Raw genomic sequence first — 21,276 nt, 5'->3', positions numbered from 1 at the left:
AGCCTCATAAAATATAATAGTGATGACTCAGGTTTAGACTTTGGAGGGTGAAATCAAGCTGTCCTCTCAGGCTGCAATGATATGAGACTATTTTGTTCAAGCAAAGAAGCCTTCCACATAGGCCAGCCCAGCTATAAAGCTACGAACTGCAGTTTTAGTCCAAAGTTCCACCTCCCATTTGCCATTGGTCACTCTGTACAGTATCTTCCACAGGAACCTTGTAGGTTGAGATTCAAGTATTCCAATGTGTTCTAGGCAAATACTATTTTAATATTGGGATAATATACCCCCAACTGTCATCCAATTTCTATGAAGACCAGGGGGAAAAATGTAATGCTCCTAAAACAAAGTAGTCTGGTTAGAGATTGCCAATAGGGTCTAGCCAAAGGTTTTGATAAAGAGAAATGAGGCAACGTATGAAAGCCCCTTAAGGGGTGAAAAAGGCTACCGAATAGACATGGAAACGAAAAAGGCAAAGATCACAAAGAGACTCCAATCTGAGGAAGGCCTCTTTGGGAGACATTTTTTATTAGCATATAGAAAATATATAGGAAGAAACAGGAAGAAATAAGTATTTTGGTAATAATTCTATGACTTCTTTCAGTTTAAAATATAAAGTAAAACTGTAAAAGATCATCATTCTGAAAAATATATAATTTTATGAAATAATTTTATGCAACTATATAACACCTGCATAGCTGTGTTTTGCACTTAGGTAATTATATGTAACTAATAAACTTGTATGTTATAAGTGCATAACAGTAAATAAGTAAATAAAACACTAAAATATTTTACTTACAATGATACTAAGAGAATGGACTTCTCATGTACTTGGAAAGAAAATAAAAAGAATGACAGTGCACAGGTAACCTTTAAGGGAAAGAGAGGGAAAATGAGATATAACAACTTATAAAGTATGATTGCAATTTCATTATGAACCTGAATAAAAATCATTTCAAATAAAACTTTAAAGTTTAATGTGGCTTCCATCTAGAAAGAAAATATATACATAACACTAATATGCATATTTTATTCAAATATATAATCAAAATATTTTTTAAAAGCTGATTATAATACTATACTAACCATGTAAAATAAGTTCATTGAGACTCAGTTATTAATAAACAAAACTACTAAATACTTCAGACACAACAATCACACCTTCACCTTCCCCTGGGATCTCTGACAATTTAAATTAAAAAGCATGAAAGACAAGGTCAAAATCTAAAACTGGCAAAACAATCTATTTCAGCGTTTTTAAAACATGCCTTTCAATAAAATATGTTAAATTTTATAATCATCCATATAATACATATAATTTCACCCATACATGGAATATAAAACAAAAAGTAACAAATGAACTAATGAAACAAACAAAAACAAACTCATAGACACAGACAACAGAGTGGTGGTTACAGAGGGGAAGAGGGTCGGGGGAGGGGGAACTGGGTAAAGGGGTCAAATATATGGTGACGGACGCACACCAGACTTCGGGTGGTGAGCACACAATAAAGTAAACAAATGTTGAATTATAATCTTGTACACCTGAAAATTATGTTATTAATCAATATTACCCCAGTACATTTAATTTTAAAAGAAAAAGAAAAAGAAAACGTGCACTTCAATAAAATATACTAAATGTTTTATAAAGTAATCATTTGCCATTTGGGGTTTTAAATAAAAAATTAAATAGCTCCATTTTCAGAAGTTTATATTCTGAGTCTTAGACATCTATATACATCCAATTTAGTTCAAGCAAAAAACGTGGGTCACTACCTTGTACGTGCTACACATCCAATCCATTGGCAATTCCTACCTACACCGCCTCCTAAATAATGTTCCCCCGCTTCTGTCCTTCCCCTCTGCTGACGGTGGTGGAAGGGTGCTCTGAGCCACCCCCTTTCTCCTGAACTACTGCAGTAACCTCCTAATTGGTAACACTTGCCTCCTTCCAATCCATTCTCCACTCAGCCACCATGTCAGATCACACAGAGGCCCTTGTCACTTCACTTAGAATAAAATCCGCACTCCTGTGCTGTCTGGGTCCTGTCCAATACTGTCTCCCTCACTCATCGCACACGAGCGCTCACACCGGTGCCTTTATGCCTCAACATGCCAAACGTGTTCCTGCCTTAGGGAAAAACTTGCTTTTATCAAGTCAGAGCCCAGATCATCTTGTGATTGGCTCTTTGTTGTTGGCCCTTCAGTTCTAGGCTCAATGTCACTTCCCTAGAAAGGCCTTCCCTTCCTCAATCTAAAGTAGTGCCCCCTAACCAAGCCCACCAGCAGTCTTTTCATATAACACTATTTTCTTTTTTAAATATGTCTTTATTGATTTCAGAGAGAGGAAGCGAGAGGGAGAGAGAGAGAGAGAAACATCAATGATGAGAGTCATTGATCGGCTGCCTCCTGCACGCCCCCAACTGGGGATGGAGCTGCAACCTGGGCATGTGCCCTGACCGGGAACCGAACCACAAACCCCTGGGTCTTAGGTTGATGCTCAACCGCTGAGCCATGCCGGCCGGGCTAACACTATTTTCTTCATAGCCCTCATTACTCCCAGATATTTTCTTCTTAACTGGTTTATTTTGTTCATTGTAATTCTTCTGCCTTGAGCATGAAAGGCCCCAATTAAGAAAGCAGGGATGTCAGCTGCCATTCACTTACATGCCCGTACCTAGAAAAGGGCCTGACACATTAGAGAGCACTCAATAGTTAGTACTCGAATAAATTAAATATCAAGTATTCTGCTGCTATAAATATATTAGTGTTCATACTACCAATTACCTCAATCATAGACTTACATTGAGCATTGAATTGAGAGTAATTCAATCTTCATGGAAAGGAAAACACTTTAATTAAAATGAGAAATGTTTTTAAAGCTCTCAGAGGTACTCACTAAGAATTCAAAACATTACCAACAAAAATAAAATAACAAAAGTCATTAATATAAGTCTTTTTTGTTTTTTGTTTTTTAAACACAGCGGTTTGTATTAAAACAGAATAAAATTAGGAAACTCGGAGAGAGAAAATGTTCTTTCTGGCTTATAATCCTTGAAAGTAATCATCTCTAGCACGACCACATTTACTCAGACTCTGAAATTGCATTCCATTATCTTTGAAATCTACCTTTATTTAGCATGCCATTTCCTAGAAAAATAGCATCATCTTATATAAGCGTGCCGATATTTCCAGTTAGGCCCACTGAAGACATCAGAGCATTATTAACCATATCCCTCTGGTTCTAAAAGTCTTATAGAATATTAACCATAGATGACAGTGTGCTCAGAGTTCATTCACAGAATGAAACAGCAGAAAGCATCAATAAAAAGGCGATAAAAAGAGAAGAAGAACATGAAACTATCTATTGTACACTGTGGTACTGACAGGCACTTCGCAAGTATTTCACCGGTATGCTATGTCACCGCTTGCCTTTGGAATGTAACGTAAGTATGTGGCAGTCCCAGGGTTGAAACCCTAATTCTTAAAATGTCCCCTTATAAAGTCCACTGACTTACTGTTTTCATAAACCAAATTTTCTTGACATAATAAAAGATATTTTTAAAATGTCATTTTATAGGCCAAGGCACACAGGAACAAAATTGTAAAAGTACCACAGAAATACAACCTGGAGGGATTTGTAAACCCACTCGGAGAAACCCTAAACTGTAGGAAATGGAACCAATGCATCTTCAAACCGACACAAGTCATCTGAAAAGTCTTTTTCTGGCTCCTCTTGCACACAAATCCAGCTCCAACTTATCCAACCCGACATTCGAGCTCTTATACAATCTGATCCGGTTTGACTCTTATCTCTCACTATATCCTCTCAACACACACACACGCACACACACGCGCGCGCACACACACGCACACGTCACACGAATTTCGCCGTTCAATAGCTGTTCCCAGAGCATCCCCTATCGTTTCTCACCTCTCTACCTTCAAGCTCCTCCTCCTGCCTTGAATTCTCTTCTGCTGTATAAACCCCAATTCCAAATCTTGCCCAGCTGTCAAACTTTAGCTCCAACCCCACTTGCTCTAAGAGGCTGTCCAACATCTGCCCCCCAAGTACTATCTCCTTTTCCCCCACAGTCATAGCGCCTAATCAGTACCAAATAGAACTTAATACCATCTGCTTTATCACAGAATTATTTAAGCATCTGCCTATCGCCATTGTTTTCTTCTTTGCATTCCCTCATTGACCAATACAAAGCAGAACAATAACTGTTGAATTAAACTGAAAGATTCTGATTGCTCAACCTAGTGCCCAACACAGCGCCTAAGTATGTCAGACACTCAATAAATGTTCATCAAATAAATGAATGTCCCGATCCAATAAAGCAAGAAAATAATTATCTCTATTTTTAAAAGATCAGTTGCAGCAAGAATTACGTATCTAAAAAATGAAAAACTTACCAGAGTAAATCTGAATCCTTTGGGAGAGGGCTGAAGTATTAATTTTATACATGCAGGAAGCAGGCTCAGAAAGGTAAAACAAGAGCTAAAAATGAATAAAAATAAAATATTTGTTTTCTCTGTAAAGGTATATAGCCAAAACAAAGACTTTTTTAAATATAAGGATCACATTACTTATCAAGTTGATTTCAAATTAAAGTTTATTTTTATTTTTAAAATTTAAGACTAAGTAACATTTCAATAAAATCCATACACTGAAATATGTATGCTCTTTAATATATGTATGTTTGTATAACAGAACAAAACATCATAGCAGTAAATGTTGCTTATGTTACTTTACTATTTAGTATCATTTATAGGAAAGATACAAAGACAGATAGCTAAACGTCAATTATAAACACTCAAAATAAGAAAGCATAATCACGTATAAAGAGACAATGTTATATTTGTAACAGAAACATTCATAAAATGTACTCGTAAGAGAATCTCTCTGGTCCTTATTTCACAAAAGTTGATTATCTGATTTTCAAGCCCATGGTAAATTTAAAACAACAACAACAAAAACAGGTTGGAAGCTGCAGAGCTGCCTCTAGTGATGGTGGCTGGGCAGGTGAAAAGAACGCCATCGGCAGAGCCATCGGAGCCACGCAGCACCACGGTGAACAGCCCTGAAAGCAAGGACCCCAGCGCAGTGCAGTAACCGACGTCCCGCTTGGGGGGCTCTGTGGTGGGGCCGCGATGGGCCGCACTCCCGCTCCGTGTGCCACGGGCTGCAAGGGGTATTCCTGAAAGAAGCGGACAGCGGGAGGCAGCACCCCTGTGCAGCACACACTCCCTCACCCAGTCCCTCAAACACGAATCTTGGTGCTGCTGGGAAGAGATTTTGCAGATCTAAAAAAAGTCCCTAATCAGCTGATTTTAAGTTAACCTTTAGGAAGACAGTCTGGGTGCCCCTGATGCAATCAGTTGGAAGCCGTGTAAAAGGGCTTAGGCCTTCCCTAAGCTCCGGGATTCTTAACAGCAGCTGGGTCTGAATCTCTCTTCCTTCCCCTTAAAGATTCCTTCCTGAATGCCCTGTGGACTTCCAGTTTGCCTAGCCAGCCCCCACAACTGTAGAAGCCAATTCCTCATAGCAATTCATACACGTGGGGACACACACACACGCACACACACCCGATCCCTACCCATGCTTCCTCTCTGGTTGAGCCCTGACTGATACACCACTGAAACCCATGGCTCTTCAGCATCATGTTCACTCACGGTGAGCAAACTCTCTGACTAAGGAGGAGGGAAGCAGGAACAACCCAGGAAGATCTGCACTTCAAATATTTCAAATGAAAGGGTTGTTGTATAGAGGGATAGGTTTACATTATGTGGAAGACTCACAACGAAGAGCAGCTCATTCCCTAACGATGCCAGCTGACTGAGGTATCACCATAGCACTTTTAGAGAAAAGCACATGAAACACTGCATACAAACTCTGTGTCTTACCTGATTTTTATCTGGATGTGATGTGGCAAAATATCCTTGATCTTCAGAAAGACACTTAAGCTGCACCAAATATTGGCTACTTTATCCTTAAAAAAGAGTTGTTAGTTTTACATTCTGATATGAATGAAGGAAATAAACTCCACAAAATACAGTCCATAACCTCTAAATAAACTTGTGAGACGAGAAGCTTTTGTTCACAATTTTATAACTAAGTTGATTAAACTCTCCAAGTAATGAGTATGTACATACACAGACAAGCATTTTTCATTTTTTTGCAATGGGAGTTGATCTAAATCACTACCCAACCATAACCTAGACCTTGCCAAGAAATACTTAATATTTTTCAAAGCACAGCACACTATCCCAAAACAATGAAGTTATTCATCTTTGAAAATTTTTCTAGAAAATTTTTGTTTTCCTAATTTGTAGAACGCATATTATGTGACCCGTTTTATCACACATGTGAAATTATCTAATATAACTTTCTAGCTACTAGAATGACAAGAGTTAATTGCTAATAAATTAAGAAATTTAAAGGCATTAGCAGTTGTGCTAGGATCACTTTCAAAATTAAATTTGTAACTACAGCTCTCTGCTCGTGAAACCCATCCTCTGCACAGCTGCTTGACACAGCTGTGTAGGCAAAACATCAAGAAAGTAACTATCACTGACAGCTGTGCCACCCTACTTCCTGTCAGATCAAAGGGAATGCTCTTCAGATCCTGGGAGCAACAAGGGAATGGAGGTGACCACCAGCACCATCAAACATATGTAATATTCATTTTTATAATTATCATGATAAGTACCATTTCTGAAATGAAAGGCAAGGCAAGTAACCAAGCAGCTTACACAGAGAATTAAACTTTTCCTTATGTAAGTGTTAAGGTTAGAAAAATATAAAGAAGTTAGCAGCACAATTTTCAAAATTCGAATCTCAACACCGCCACGCACTAGCTACATGACCTCAGTTTTCTGATCTGTAAAGTGGGTATAATAGGTACCTCAGCGCTACTGTAAGGATCAAATAAAATTATGTGAGGTATCTGGCTCCTGGTAAGTGGTGGTAATGATAGTGGTTATTTATGATTATCAGTATCAGCAGCAGCAGCATCTCCATCGACACACAAGTCACACACTCCTGCTCCTTCACAAAACCAAACTCAGTCTCTTTCAAAATGCTGGTTCCATCTCCTTCCAGATCCAACTTATATATTTGAAAAATAGAAAGATATATATGCTTTTCTAGTTCTTTTTAAAAGAAATGTTTACTGAAAAGCAAATTATCTATAAATATGTTGTCTCTGTCTAACTTTATTAAAAGGTCTTTTTGTTTCAGAAAAATGGTTTGTTTAATTTAATTACTAAATCTAAATCATCAAATTATCCATGTAATTAAAGTTTAACAAGAGTAATTAAGCTAGCATTAAATGAAATGAAAGATCTCATTAAAAATTACTATGGATGAAGGTTACATTTATATATCTCATAAGGAAGTATGAGATCTTTCTGAAGCAAACATGATTATTACTTTAATAAATAATTCCCTTGGACTAAAAACAGAATATAAACCAAAAAATTACAGATCTCTTAACTTTGTAGCTGCAACTTCCCATGCTGTCTTTCATTCTGGACCCTACTTCACTATAAAAATGTATAAGTGGATTATGGATCTCATGATGGCATAAATATTACCTTTGCATGTAATGTACTAGAAAGGCCAGGTGAGCTAGAGGTTCTATCCTGGATTAAATAATTGGCAAGGAATGATTGTAAGGAGAGAGCAGCTGACATTACTATTCCCTGTGTGTCTTCTACGGGAAATCCCAGAGGCCACAGAAAAGGGAACAGAAAGGAGAGGAGAGTTTGTAAACGTGCCTCAAATAATCCACGATCAACTGGGAAGAGCCTTCTTAGAACCTGCAGGGTTTGTTCCTTTTCTGTAACGAATGGCAGCCAGCAGAGAGCAAAGGAAGCTACAACAGTGCAAGCCAGCTTAATCAGCAACACAAACCTAGAACAAAAGCAGAGGTAACCCGTAAGACAAGGAGAGGTTAATACTTTGGAGAAAATCTGAATCTCGCTAAATATTATAAATGCAAATGTATAATAATGATAAGTCCATGCCACCGATACAGGTTTAAGGTGGGGGGCCTCCTCAAATCAGAGTTAAGAAATTCAAAACCATTAAAATGTGCACTTCTCCAACAAAAAAACTATCACCGTCCTCATTAACATTAAACTTAAGGTGCCATTCCTATGCAGCCGTGAAGACAAATGTTAAATCGGATGTATTTCTAGTAAGTACATGATCTAACATGCTCTTAAAGGGATGCAAGCCTACAGCAATGCTCTAACAAACCAACCCACATCACCTCCAGGAGATGTACATTTATCCAAATAGTTTTCTAGTTAGGAAGAATTAAAATAAATTAGTACAGAACATGACTTAATCTCTCTTCCTACTCACCCCACAGCCGACACATTAGTAAGAAATCACCAAAGGGCTAGGTGAAAGACCACCTTCCTCCTGGTAAGTATGCCACATAAATTCTCCGAAGTAATTTTTAAAAATTTTTTAAAAGCCACTCACCCTTTCCCTTTGAGGCCTTTTTTAAAACATTTGCCAAGTAAAAAGCAAAAAAATGGCAAGGAGTGGTAGAGTTCCATCTGTTTATAATTTATAGCCAAGCAAAATGCCAGTGATCCTAGCAGGTCCCAGTGACAAGATACTCCAAGAACACCCCACAGAGCAAAGCCAAGACTCACAGAATTGTATCTGTGCCTGTGTCAAGGAGATTATCTCAAAGATTAAAAGAGGTAGATCTTGCACTTTACAGAGTGTATTGTTTACACAGTTTTAAAATAATATACAATGAAAGCTATTTCTAAATAGAAGTTGAACGTACTGAAGTGATAAACATTTGAAATGATAAATAATGGCCTCAAATACATGAAATCTCCTGTTACACAGAGCAGCTGATTTGCTCAGCATTAAAAGAACTCTACATAGTTAACAGGTAGCTTTGTTCCTGCTAGACTATCTCACACCTATTACTATAACAACAGCAAAAGCTAGAGAACAAAATGACGCTTCAAAAGTTTAAAAAAACACCCTGGCCGGTGGCTCAGCTGGCTGGAGCACTGCCCCCTACACCAAAAAGGTTGTGGGTTCAATCCCCGGTCGGGGCAAGTACAGGAGGCAGCTGATCAATGTTTCTCACTCACATCCATGTTTCTCTCTCTCTCTCCCTTCCTCTCTCTCTAAAATCAATAAACATATCCTAGGGTGAGGTTTAAAAAAAAAGTTAAAAAAAACACACAAAATTTACTGATATCACTATACTTCCTCTATAATATGCATCAATTTAAATTAATATATATGCTTGATTATAAACAGTTATATTAATAACAGTTATATTAAAACAACATCACAATTAAATTTTCAGTCTGAAATGGTGAGCTAGGCACTCATGTCTACCTCCTCTCCTTCCCTAGACCCCCTTAAGATGATAGAGAATTTTTAAAAGTATAAATTCACAGCCATAAAGCGAACAGGAAGATGGGTTGCAGTAGATCAGGATTTCAACACGTCTAGAAGACAGAAAGAGGGCAGAGAAGTGGTAGCAAATAGAACAGTTGATCGTGGAAGGAGCCACAGCATGGAGGAAGCTTAGGCAAGCAAGGAGCAATCTCCCCTGCCAGCCCCTAGAGAACTCCAGAAACACCAAGTAGGTGAGAGGGCTTGAGCAATATTTTGAAAAGAAAACAAGAGGATTAACTGAAAATCCCTAGATGAAGAGATCAAACCCCACTTCACTCCTGTGAAAAGATTATCTGGAAGCCAAATCATTAACTGCCCCCAAGCAACAAAAGGAGTATTTCTCCAAAGAAATGGAATAAACCATCTGGGACAGCTAGTGGAGAAGTTAACACTATAGTGCAAAGCCCTCCACCCTGAAATTTAAGGATCCCACAGTGTACTGGCCAGCTCCCTGCCCACTTAACCTACAGTGGATCAAATAAATAAAGAGCTCACATGTGGCTTTTTCTTCTTACTCTAAAATAAGAATACTCTTGGATCAAATAGACATTGAAGAAAAGCCTAAGACCAAAATGAAAAGGGGGAAAAACTGACCCTGGAAAAGCAGAAATAATTTAGAAAACAGTAAGGAGAAAAAAGAGTGAATTGAAAGTTAAGTTATGCTTAACAAAACAAATGAAATTTAATAAAAGTGTTAGAGATAAAGTTAACGATAATCTTCCAAACCATAAAAAGACAAAGGGATGCTCAAGATGGAGATGAAAGATCTAACATCTGTCTAATAAGCTCAAGAATGAAGTGAGAAAATTATCAAAGAAATGAGAATTTCCCAGAACTGAAGAGCATGAGTCTTCAAAATGAATGACCCATAGTGTCCAAAACAATTGTCAAAAACACCTATGCCTAAAGAAATCATTGTAAAATCTCAGAACCCAAAAAATAAAAAATAGTAATAGTAGCAGCAGCGGCAATGACAGGTAATAACAGCAATAAAAACTTATGCAGTATTTAGTATTTCCCAGGTACTGCCTTAAATGCTTTACAAATATTCATTCACCCCATTCTCAAAAAGTTTACAAGTAAGGGTTATTCTTATGCCCATTTTACAAATAAGGAAAGTAAAGTACATAGTTAAAAAATGTGTCACTATAAACTGACATAATCCCAAAAGCTTCAAGTGTTTGATTCAAATCACAGAGGAGATACCACTATCTATTTACCAGAAGGTGAAAATGAAAAGGAATGACAATTGGTGAAGGTGAGCACCTAGAACTTTCATACCACAGCTAGTGGAAGTGTTCACTGGTATGCCATGTTTAAAAACCACTTGGGAATATCTAATATTAAACATGTGCACAGCCTGTAACTCAGCAATTCCACTCATAAAAAATGTATTTATATGTGCACAGAGACATTTACAAGAATATTCATAGCCGCATAGTCATCACAGCCCAACCTGGAGGCAACCCAAATGTCCGTCGGTAATGGCACATGCTCTTCTTGCCGGGGAATATTATAAAGCAGTGTAAGTGAACAAACTGCAGCTACAGACAACTACATGAATAACTCTTACAAACAAAACGTCGAAACCCAAACACCAACCACAAAGGAATACGTAGTGTGCTGCCTCTTTTATAAAAAGTTCAAGAAAGGGGGGAAAGGAGGAGGGAGGAGTACTTGGGAGGTATACGGGTGTAGTTTGGAGACACCGGCAGCGTGCTATTTCTTCACAGAGGTTAGAGTTTGCCAACTCACCAAACTGCATGTTTACATTTGGTGCACTTTTCTGTACTGGTGCTATGTTTCTAAGTAACTAGAGCTTTAAAAATCTTGCAAACAACTTTTTTTTCTTTTCCTTATATCAGAATTTTGTATCTGATAGCCCTGATCAGATTAAAAAATATGATAAAAACAACTACAGATTTGAGTATCTTTTGCAAGTCCTTTGATAGATACACATATTAATTTTATTACAACTAAAATGGACTGGTACCAAAAGGAAAAGCTATTAGGTAGGCAATCATGTCGCTGTGAAATATGTCTTTTTGTTTTCCTTTTAGAACAGAGAGTAACATTTCATACATTAGAAGACAAACTGGAGAGCCATGTACAGATTTTATCAACTTTTCTCTACGATTTCTGTGCTCCTTATTTGAATGTTTCTTATTTTAGGTATCAAAGTTACACACAAAATCCACACAGTAAATTTTAATTATTCAGGTTCAGTTTCCTAAAGCTTCCAGCTACCACTGTTAGAAAAACATCTTGTTTTTAAAACTCAAAAAAACAACAAGATTGTTTTTCCTTTGACAGTGTCAGATAACATTTACAGAAGACAGAAGGTATGTTACACCTTTTCCAGTTAGGAGAGTATAACTGTACTGGGCACTTTTTTTTCAGCTCTCCAGAAGAGCTAGTCAGTAACCAAGCCAAATGGGTGTGAAAAAGCAATTCAAGTTTGTTTTTTTAATGTTTTTATTGATTTCAGAGAGAGGAAGGGAGAGGGAAAGATAGAAACATCAATGATGAGAGACAGTCATTGATCAGCTGCCTTCTGCACGCCCCCTACTGGGGATGGAGCCTGAAACCCAGGCATGTGCCCTGATTGGGAATCGAACCGCAACCTCCTGGTTCATGGGTTGATGCTCAACCACTGAGCCACATCGGCCAGGCAGCAATTCCATTCTTTAAAAAAAATCTTTATTTTACCATTTAAGTAAAAGCTTCATGAAGAGATTCTTATATATCATTGTGAAAATAGTTTATATAAGCAAGTACCCTAGCAAATAAGATATTACTGAATGATAACATTATATGCATTGAGCCTAGATTTCCTAATACGTATACATCTGACTTCATTTCTAAATTAGTAAAGGATACTGAAAGTGTCCATAGTCGATAAGAATAAGGCCTGGATACAGCAATATGCATAACGCATTAGCAACCTGTAAAGAAAACTATTGTGAATTAAGAGAGTAATCTGTTACTTGAATCAAACAGGGTAAAAGTGTAGTTGCACTTAACACAGTAGCAAATGTTCCCCCTCTTACCTTCTAGTTATCAAAAAAATTGCATTTTTATAAAACAACTCTTTAAACACTACAGTTTTCATGGAGGTGATGCTTCATGGATAGGATACTTCAGTAAAAAGGAAATCACTAAAGGGTGTCAGAGATACAGATCAGAGAAGTTAATTTAATGATGAACCTACATAAAATCACCAAAAAGAGAATTTGTCGACCATGACTATGAGGCTATATAGCAACTTTTCAAAATGCCTCTCAGTTTAGTCAGACTCACAAGCTGACTCAAAATTCAGGTTTACCAGTTAAACAATAAATTCAACATGCTGTGTAACTCAGCAGTGTATATATAACTTCTAGAATTTGATGCATCTTATATTATAGGTGGGCATTAAAACAATTAAGGTACATTAATGTTTTTAAATGAAAATTAACTGACAAAGATCTAGTATTTCCTATTAGTATCTAGTCCCAAAAGCATGGCTTCCTTAAGCTCCATACTCAATATTTAAGCTAATAAAATATTTCAGAGATGAGATGCCAGTTTGCTTTAAAACTTACCTTTTTCTTAGTTGATATTTCTTTTAAACAAAAACAGTATGAAATCACTGCAGGTATGTAAATCAGTAAATCAGCAATTAACACTGGGGGAAAAAACAAGCAAATAATTTCAATTGTAGACCATCAGGATCTAAAATAATGTATTTATTGTCTCCCTCCCTCCAACCCTGAGTGGGAATTCTATTAACACAGGTTCCTACCCACTCTGGACAAGTCCTTTACATGTGAGTCCTTTCTATTGCCTTCACCTCTGCCAATTTTTTTTTATCCCTCACCCGAGGAGAGAGAAACATCAACTGGCATCCTCTCCTTTGCACCCCAACTAGGACTGAACCCCACAACCTAGGTATATGCGCTGACCAGGAATTGAACCCGTGGCCTTTTGGTGTTTGGGAGGACACTCCAACCAAATGAGGAACACCAACCAGGGCTTTTGCCAGATTTCAACTGACATGGTACTACACAGTCTCTTCTCTTAATTTTCTCTAACAAATTCACATATTAAATCAATTAAATGTATCTAAAATTAATTCTCTCTCTACTCTGACACGAACTTAAAAATTAAAAATACTCAAAGCAAAAGAAGACAACTTTTTTTGAAAAAAAAATATCTGTACACTCCAAACTTTCTGGTGTGAATACCTCAACTGTGGCGGTCAATGCACAGGAGAATCTTTTTAAACGTATTATTTAAAAATACACAAACTTTTACTAATTAATGCACATAAAAAACTTGAGAGGCCCAGGTGAGGAGAAAACTGAAAAAAGGTTTTTTTTTTAAAAAAAAGCAACTCATAATTCTGACTGTCCAATCCTTATAGAACGAAGAAAAACAAATACTGTACATTAAGTTCTTCAACAGTACAACCTAGCTATCCAAAGAGCCTATTTCTTCCTGGACTACACTAAATACAGCATCCAGAATAAGGTAATGATAGAAAACTGTCAGTGTTAGATGCGTACAATCTATTTTCTGCTCTGGATGCCACATTTAAGATGACACTGACTAACAGACTGAAACATATTCCAGGGAGCACAACCAGAGGCCTCAAAATCATAATCGCATTCAACAAATGGGTCATCTGAGAAATAACTAAAGTGTCTGAGGATGTCTAACCTGGGGAAAAGGTGACTTCAAATGTCTTTAGGGTAGTAAGTATATAAAGAATCAGACCTGTTCTATGTAGCCCAAGGAAAGAGACCCTAAAATAACTAGTGGAGGTTCAATATAAGAAGGAAATGTTTAATGATTGGGGCTCTCTAAAAATAAAATAGTCTCTAAAGATTGTGAGTTCCCTGCAGATACAGGTATTGGTTCAGAAGTTAAATAATCATGTGGTGAGTATGCAGTTCGGAGAAGATTAAAGCACTGTGGGGAAAGGGGGATGGTGTGGGAGAGGGAAAGAGAGGCTAGACAGATATCTCTTGGGCCTGAGATCCTATGCCTGAAAGAAGAGTAAAGAGAACAAAGTCTACTAAATTTAGACTCATTGAGCAAAAGGACCAGGCTGACACTGAAGTCTAAGTCATGTAAAGCTTTTAAAGAAATCTAAGCTCTTTACTTTCAGCATTTAGAACAGCACACAATAAATGCTCAATAACCATCTGATGAGTGGATTATTTAATTCAGCAACAATGAATAGCTATACAATGAATGAGATACAACTGTAAAGTTTAAGAAAAAGCTAAAGGGATTTGGAATTAGGATATTAAAACAACAGTCTAAACAACTAAAACTTCAATTTATAGCTATTTGACCTCAAGTGAGCTATTTTTTTTAAAGGTTTTTTTTTTTTAATATATCTTTATTGATTTCAAAGAGAGGAAGGGAGAGGGACAGAGAGAGATAGAAACATCAATGATGAGAGAGTCATTGATCAACGCCTCCTGCATGCCCCTGACTGGGGATCGAGCCCGCAACCCAGGCATGTGCCCTGACCAGGAATCGAACTGCGATCTTCTGGATCCTAGGTCGATGCTCAACAGCTGAGCCACGCCCGGCCGGGCTCAAATGAGCTATTAATTTCACTTACCTGTGCCTCAGTTTCCTCACCTTAAAATAAGGATAATAATAGTATTTAACTCATTTGTGTGTTCAAATTATTAAGTGATATAATCAATGTAAAGCACCCAGAATTATTCCTTTCTACTTTTACCTCTTTTAGTTTACAAATACATCTTGGTCATGCAATCTACATACATATGTGTACATACAGTTGTACAATTTTAAAAGTCAGTAGGAACAATAATAGACCCTTTTATCAGTTTGTCCAAAAAATGTTTGAAAGTCAAATTTTGCACTCGGTACCTATCGTTCTTTTACCTGTTGCACGCATGAAGAGCTTGTGGGCCTGACTTTCATATCCACGTGAGGTATGGAGAGCAATCCAGTCTGGATTTATAATCTTTGCCCTGCAAATCAAAGCACATATACATGTCCTTCATTCCCCATCACTTTTAGCAATAAGGACACCTGAGGACATCTGAATCTACTTTGAGAAGTGGCCACTGCTCTTACAAAGCAGTCAAGTCCAGGTTTAAGCTTGAGTCTTTTTATTTAGTCATGTGAAGCTGACTGACTGAAGCTATAACACAGAGTCTGCCTTGCTCACCTTCCAGCAAAGCCTTGCACATGTCATTGAGAACCCTACCTTCACCGTGCTTCCAGTGTAAAACAATCTGATGTGTCCTATTTCACTTATTAAGCACCTATTTTATAAAGAACAACATGCTAGTATTGACCAGAGGATCATGTTTTATAATTTATAATCTTTTCAGTTATCATAACAATCAGCTATAATAATTAGCTATTAATCACAAATGATTGCACAGAACTAAACATAACTGTTAAAGATAAATTAGGTCTTCGATCATATTACGTTAGCCTGAACACTGCAAAATATAATTGATTATCATGTAGTTCAGGAACTCGTTTTTAATCCAGGAAACTAATTTTTACAAAATATGAAACAGTGAAACCAAAAAGGTGAGTTTGGAAGATACTGTGAAGAAGTCCCTCAAATTTCTGCTGACACACTTCAAGTCTGAAATGGAATAACGCTACAGAGTAGAACTGGGTCTCCACCAAAAAGAAGTTGCTAACCTATAAACCACTCCGTTTCTGCAAAAGGAATTCCAATCCCGACCGTAAATGACAAGTGAAACACTACAGGAATTCTAGTTTCTAACCTGACAGGTTAGTCAGAACACAATTTGGACCCATATTTTTCATTTACTTTGGGCCATTCCAGAAAAAAAGGTTTCCTATGCACAACTCACCATATTAGGTATATTTCTCAGTTGTCCATGCATAATGGGTAACAACTCTGCTTCAAAACAGAGCTAATTTTTGCTTTTCTAGTCTGTCCTCCAAAGGAATTATGGAAATGTTCAAACTCTGAGAGCTAACTTTCTTACAACCCGATCATAAAAAGGTATAGCGCTTTCTTTACAAACCACTATACAATAGGAGCTACAAACAGTCTCTCCTCTATTCAACACAGCCAGGTCACACAGTTTCTACTATATCTGCTAAGGACATAAATATTTAGTGACATGAAGGAAGAAAAACTTACACGTATGCACATAAAAGACTATGATAAGCTGTAAGAGGTGGATAATCCAATCCCCAATACAGTAAATTGTTATCACTGGTGTTAAAATACCTGGAAAAAAGAAAAGAAAAAGCACCATTTCATTAATCAATATTCAGGACATAGACATATTAAACATCTCATTTAACTTAATAAAAATTAAAAGATATGTTAGACAAGTTAAAAAAATTCATCTAAACTTTTTTGTTTTTTCCCCCTTCTAAAAAGTTTTGTGAATTCACAATTAAAAGTTGCTATTGAGTAGAGTGACTAAATAACTTATTCTCTAAACCAAGAGAATAAGAGTGAAAGAGGAAGCTAATAATTAAGCTAGAACAATAGATGCAAACCAAGATTGTCCTAGACAAACCATAACTTATTATTACTCTATTAGTAGGCTTAATTGATGATTAACACTTATATAAAAGAAAATATGCAAAAAGATAAATTGCTTCTTATAGTCTAACACATTAAAGATACAATATAAAATCACAATCTCAAAAAGTAAAAAATGAATATCAAAGAACACATAAAGATTTAGTTTATGGAAAGAGAAATACTTCATGAAACAGGTAGAAGATTTTGAAAACAATTCAATCAAGATGTAATGAGAGCCTGTTTTGCAAGGTTCTGTGAATTAAGGAAGAAACCTAGATCTAACATTCATAAACTAATAGACTCCTCCAGTTGGCCAGAACGGGAAGAAACTATACGCAATTACTATGACTCAAGAAATGAAAATGAAGTTTACATAAAAAAGGTTTCTTAATTATATCCTTTATAACTAGTCAGCTTCTTCTATACAATTTATTTTTTCAGTCATAAGAATTTACAATAATGGAGAACAAACTATACAACTCACAAATAACTGTCATTCATAAGCCTGTTTCAAATCGGTAACAATTTCTCAGCATCACAATCTCTTACTTTGGGATTTTTTAAAAAAAGTTTAAGTTAGCATTCATCATGATCCCAAGCCTGTTAATACTCATTTTTGTAATGTCAGTCACATAAAATGTAGGTCTAAATGAAGGGAACTGGGATTAATAAAATGATAAAAGTATGCTAGAGAGCCAAGAGATCTGTGCGTAGGTACTTCGGTGCAGTACTATCTGGCAGCGGTTGTCCACTCCGGCAGCAACATCCCAGTGAATGATCCTGGGTCCTGGATCTGGCTGGGACCTGAAGCCAAGGGGCAGTGAATCCAAGAATCTCCACGTTAGCTGGAGCCCCTTTTGACAGCTTAAATCTGGGAAATTGGGCCAGCCAACAATCGAGACCAGAGGATCCACTTCTCTAAACAGGGCTGCCTGAAGACGGACACCAACTGTGTTATTTCCAAATTCATGTTACTACAGAGCATATTAGCACAAAATTTTATTATACCTACCACAGAGAATTGTCGAAGGATTTAAACACCTAAAGCTGTTAAGTTACTATCTGCCACAAAGTGAGTACAAAATAGTTCTCATTGGTTATTAGCCTCAAAACGACTGGGTGGGTAGAGCAATGGAAAACCATCAAAAAATTCAAGAGTCACATTCCGACCACCACAATTTGATTTGGTTTTCAGCTTCTTACAAGGCAAGAGCTATTTTTCATTTACTTTAACCTTGAGATCCACTGCAGCTAAGTAAAAGAGGTGCTGACAGTAAGCTGTAAGCATACAAATATACACTAACAGTATATACGATAAACAGTAAAAATGATTAACAGATATACTCTAACTGGTTGGACTGGGAAGACAGAATAACAGGGTTAACAACTATGCTCCCTATTCTTATGTAAGTGCATGGAAAAGATAGTTAACAGTGTTTCAAGTGCCCCGGCTGGTGTGGCTCAGTTGGGCGGAGCACTGTCCCATGTACCAAGAGGTGGCAGGTTCAATTTCCCATCTAAGCACATGTCCAGGTTGTGGGTTTGATCCCCTGTTGGGGCTCAAACAAGAGGCAGCTGATTGGCGTTTCTCTCTAACATTGATGTTTCTCTCTCTCTCATCAATAAAATTAATAAAATTAAATTAAAAAAAACAAAAACAGCAACATGCTCAAGGTAAATGGGCTCTTGCCCTAGTCCCAGATATATAAACCATGCCTGCTCTGAGTCAGTGTTTCCTTTTACTAATGATTGCTTTAAGTGTGGAAAAGATTTTGCTCCTCAACAAAAAGAGGTAAAAAGAAGGTATTCCTATTATTCCTGCCTTGAATACAATTGTATAAAAGTTACACTGGTTGTAGCCCTGGCAGTCACCTACTGACCAGGGGGTGAGACGTTAACATGCCAAGATGGAAGAACAGGGGAAAAAAGAAAAAGCCTGAGTCCTATCGCTGAGCTACTTCACCAGCCCTGCAAAGACCTGCTTCTTACTTCTTGAGATAATTTATTTTCTTTCTTAAGCTACTGTTCCTCAGGGTTTTTATTACTTGATGCTAAAAGTACTCCTGATTTCACATTAGAAATTTTCATTATAAAATTCAAGAAAAACATCAATTTTCCTCTATTACTTACCACTCTACATATTGAAATGGAATAAATAAGTTTTCTTTTGATTCAGAATTATAAAACTGACATTTTTTAAGTTAGCCTGATCAATCCTGATTTCGTATTTAGATAACTATGTTATTTGAAAGAGTTTTTAATTATACTATAGCTAATTTTCTAGATGAAGGCAGAAAGACTTTATGCTTGGAAAATTGAAATTAAAAACTAAGAAATCATTCCTCAGCCACATTACTAGGTAACAATATAGCAAACTAATCAGATTTGACAAAATTAGTCAAAAATCCCAAATATTAGAAATGTTATTTCAATATAGATTTATATCCAGTGTTGATAATGGCAAGCCTGTCCCAAGTATATATTTTCTATTTTATATATGGTGCCATTGTGATATGTTTTTTTACAATGATGGTCATTATAAATTATACATCAAATAAACTGAACTTCAAACTAGAAAGAAAAAAATCATTTACACACGAATCTGAAACAGATGCCTTTCTCTCATAACTGCCAAGTGTACATTTTTGGTTTTTCTAGTCTAGCCACTCATAAAGAAAAGTTCTCTGACATTTATTATAGTAAATCATATTTCTTAAGTTTCTTATGTGCTTCCTGAAGTAGTGCATGATCAACTGATGATAAATCACATTTCTTTATACTATATATATCTCTGTTTCTGAGCCGACCACTCAGAATTCTCATTCTATACCTTGATAAAGATTTCAAAACTATGAAATTTACCACCAAGATCACTTCAGGCATTTCATAATTTAAAAAAAAACTCACAGATGATAGTAAAAACCTAATCATACTCTTTGAGTTATACATTTCTGGTTTTTAACAAAGAAAAAGAATGAAAATGTATACATAGTCAATTCTTGATTATCTGGGCCAAAGTCGGAGACCACTGGCACAGAAAACTGAAAACTGAAGTAGATCAGTATTAGAGTAACCTATCCATTTTACTGAATTAAGACTATATTCTCACTTCTGGAATCAATGTTGTCCCCACCTAGCCGTTAAGCCAAAAGCTGCAATTTATCAATTTTCTCCCGTCTTTAAATACTAAATATTACATTTAATTTCTAGTAACATCTTTGTTGAGAACTACTTACCAAAGAACAGCCAAGAATACAATTATTTTCTCTGTGTAATAACAGAAGAATAGAAAAGAATTACAAAGCTCAAAAGCAGTGGTCTGGTTTGCAGTGGCAAATATTGCCTTATTCTATTAGCCAAGCAAGACAAAAACATTATCAATGTACTAATAATCTGAACAGTGATAGTCACTGATAAATCAATGTCTGAGGATCTCAAAGATGCTCAAAATAGAACAATAAAGATGAGTGCCAGCCCCGGCCAGGTCGCTCAGCTGGTTAGAGCATCATCCCCATTCATTAAGGTTGTGGGTTCAATCCCCGGTCACGGCACATACAAGAATCAACCAATGAGTGCATAAGTAAGTGGAACAACGAAATAGATGTGTGTGTGTCTCCCTCCCTCTCTCTCTCTAAAAATCAATAAATAATTTTTTTAAAAGATTAGCACTGAATATTTAGCTGGCTTCTATTTTAAATACTCCAAACTCTGACTAGGGCACAGCCGACCTATTAATAGAGGGCTCAATATGAAGTTCTTGTATGAAACTCTCTCATAAAGGAGTTACAGAAAAGCAGTGACCAAAGCAATCAACAGAGCATTATGAAGGCTTTGTAGAGACAAGCTCTAATAAAATAATCTACCAGCCATCCAATGACGTCAATAATAATGCTATCAATTATTACCAGAACATGTTCAATAAAAATGACACAGGCATGAATTTCTGTGTCATTTTATTCAATCCTTATAATAACCCAGTGAAAGATGCATTCCATTACTTCCATTCTACAAGTGATGAAATTGTAGCAGAGAAAGTTAAATAATTCCAAAGGTCACACTGCTAGTAAGTAAATAGTAGAGCCAGGATCTGAACACAGGAGGTCTGACTGTAGCAACTACACTTTTCACCCCTCAGCTACTCCTTTTCTGCATCTCATATGTTTCTAACAAAAACTTGGCGAAACCTCCAGAGGAAATATTTTTAGCCCATAAACTTCCACAGTTTATGTCCAGAGGAGCTTCTGAGGCATAGAGCGTTCTATCATCAAAG

The 21,276-nt window shown here is 36.7% G+C and overlaps 1 protein-coding gene across 4 annotated transcripts in view; it reads right to left on the bottom strand.

Annotated features, from left to right (window-relative positions):
* Nucleotides 1–21,276, bottom strand: part of ALG6 (ALG6 alpha-1,3-glucosyltransferase) — a 36,159-nt gene that overhangs the window by 3,897 nt on the left and 10,986 nt on the right. For all 4 annotated transcript variants that reach the window (XM_081144410.1, XM_081144407.1, XM_081144408.1 and 1 more), the window contains 9 exons: nt 16,611–16,700; nt 15,359–15,447; nt 13,036–13,118; nt 12,332–12,396; nt 8,501–8,686; nt 7,786–7,921; nt 5,911–5,996; nt 4,420–4,504; nt 800–870 (listed from right to left, as the gene is read on the bottom strand). In XM_081144410.1, the coding sequence (XP_081000536.1) occupies nt 800–870; nt 4,420–4,504; nt 5,911–5,996; nt 7,786–7,921; nt 8,501–8,686; nt 12,332–12,396; nt 13,036–13,118; nt 15,359–15,447; nt 16,611–16,700 (891 nt within the window). The remainder of the gene's footprint in view (nt 1–799; nt 871–4,419; nt 4,505–5,910; nt 5,997–7,785; nt 7,922–8,500; nt 8,687–12,331; nt 12,397–13,035; nt 13,119–15,358; nt 15,448–16,610; nt 16,701–21,276) is intronic.

The sequence above is a fragment of the Miniopterus schreibersii genome, assembly GCF_964146895.1.
Source record: "Miniopterus schreibersii genome assembly, chromosome: 8".
Taxonomy (NCBI): Eukaryota; Metazoa; Chordata; class Mammalia; order Chiroptera; family Miniopteridae; genus Miniopterus; species Miniopterus schreibersii.
Note: the sequence above shows the minus strand (reverse complement) of the source record. Positions and strands in the feature narration are given on the sequence as shown.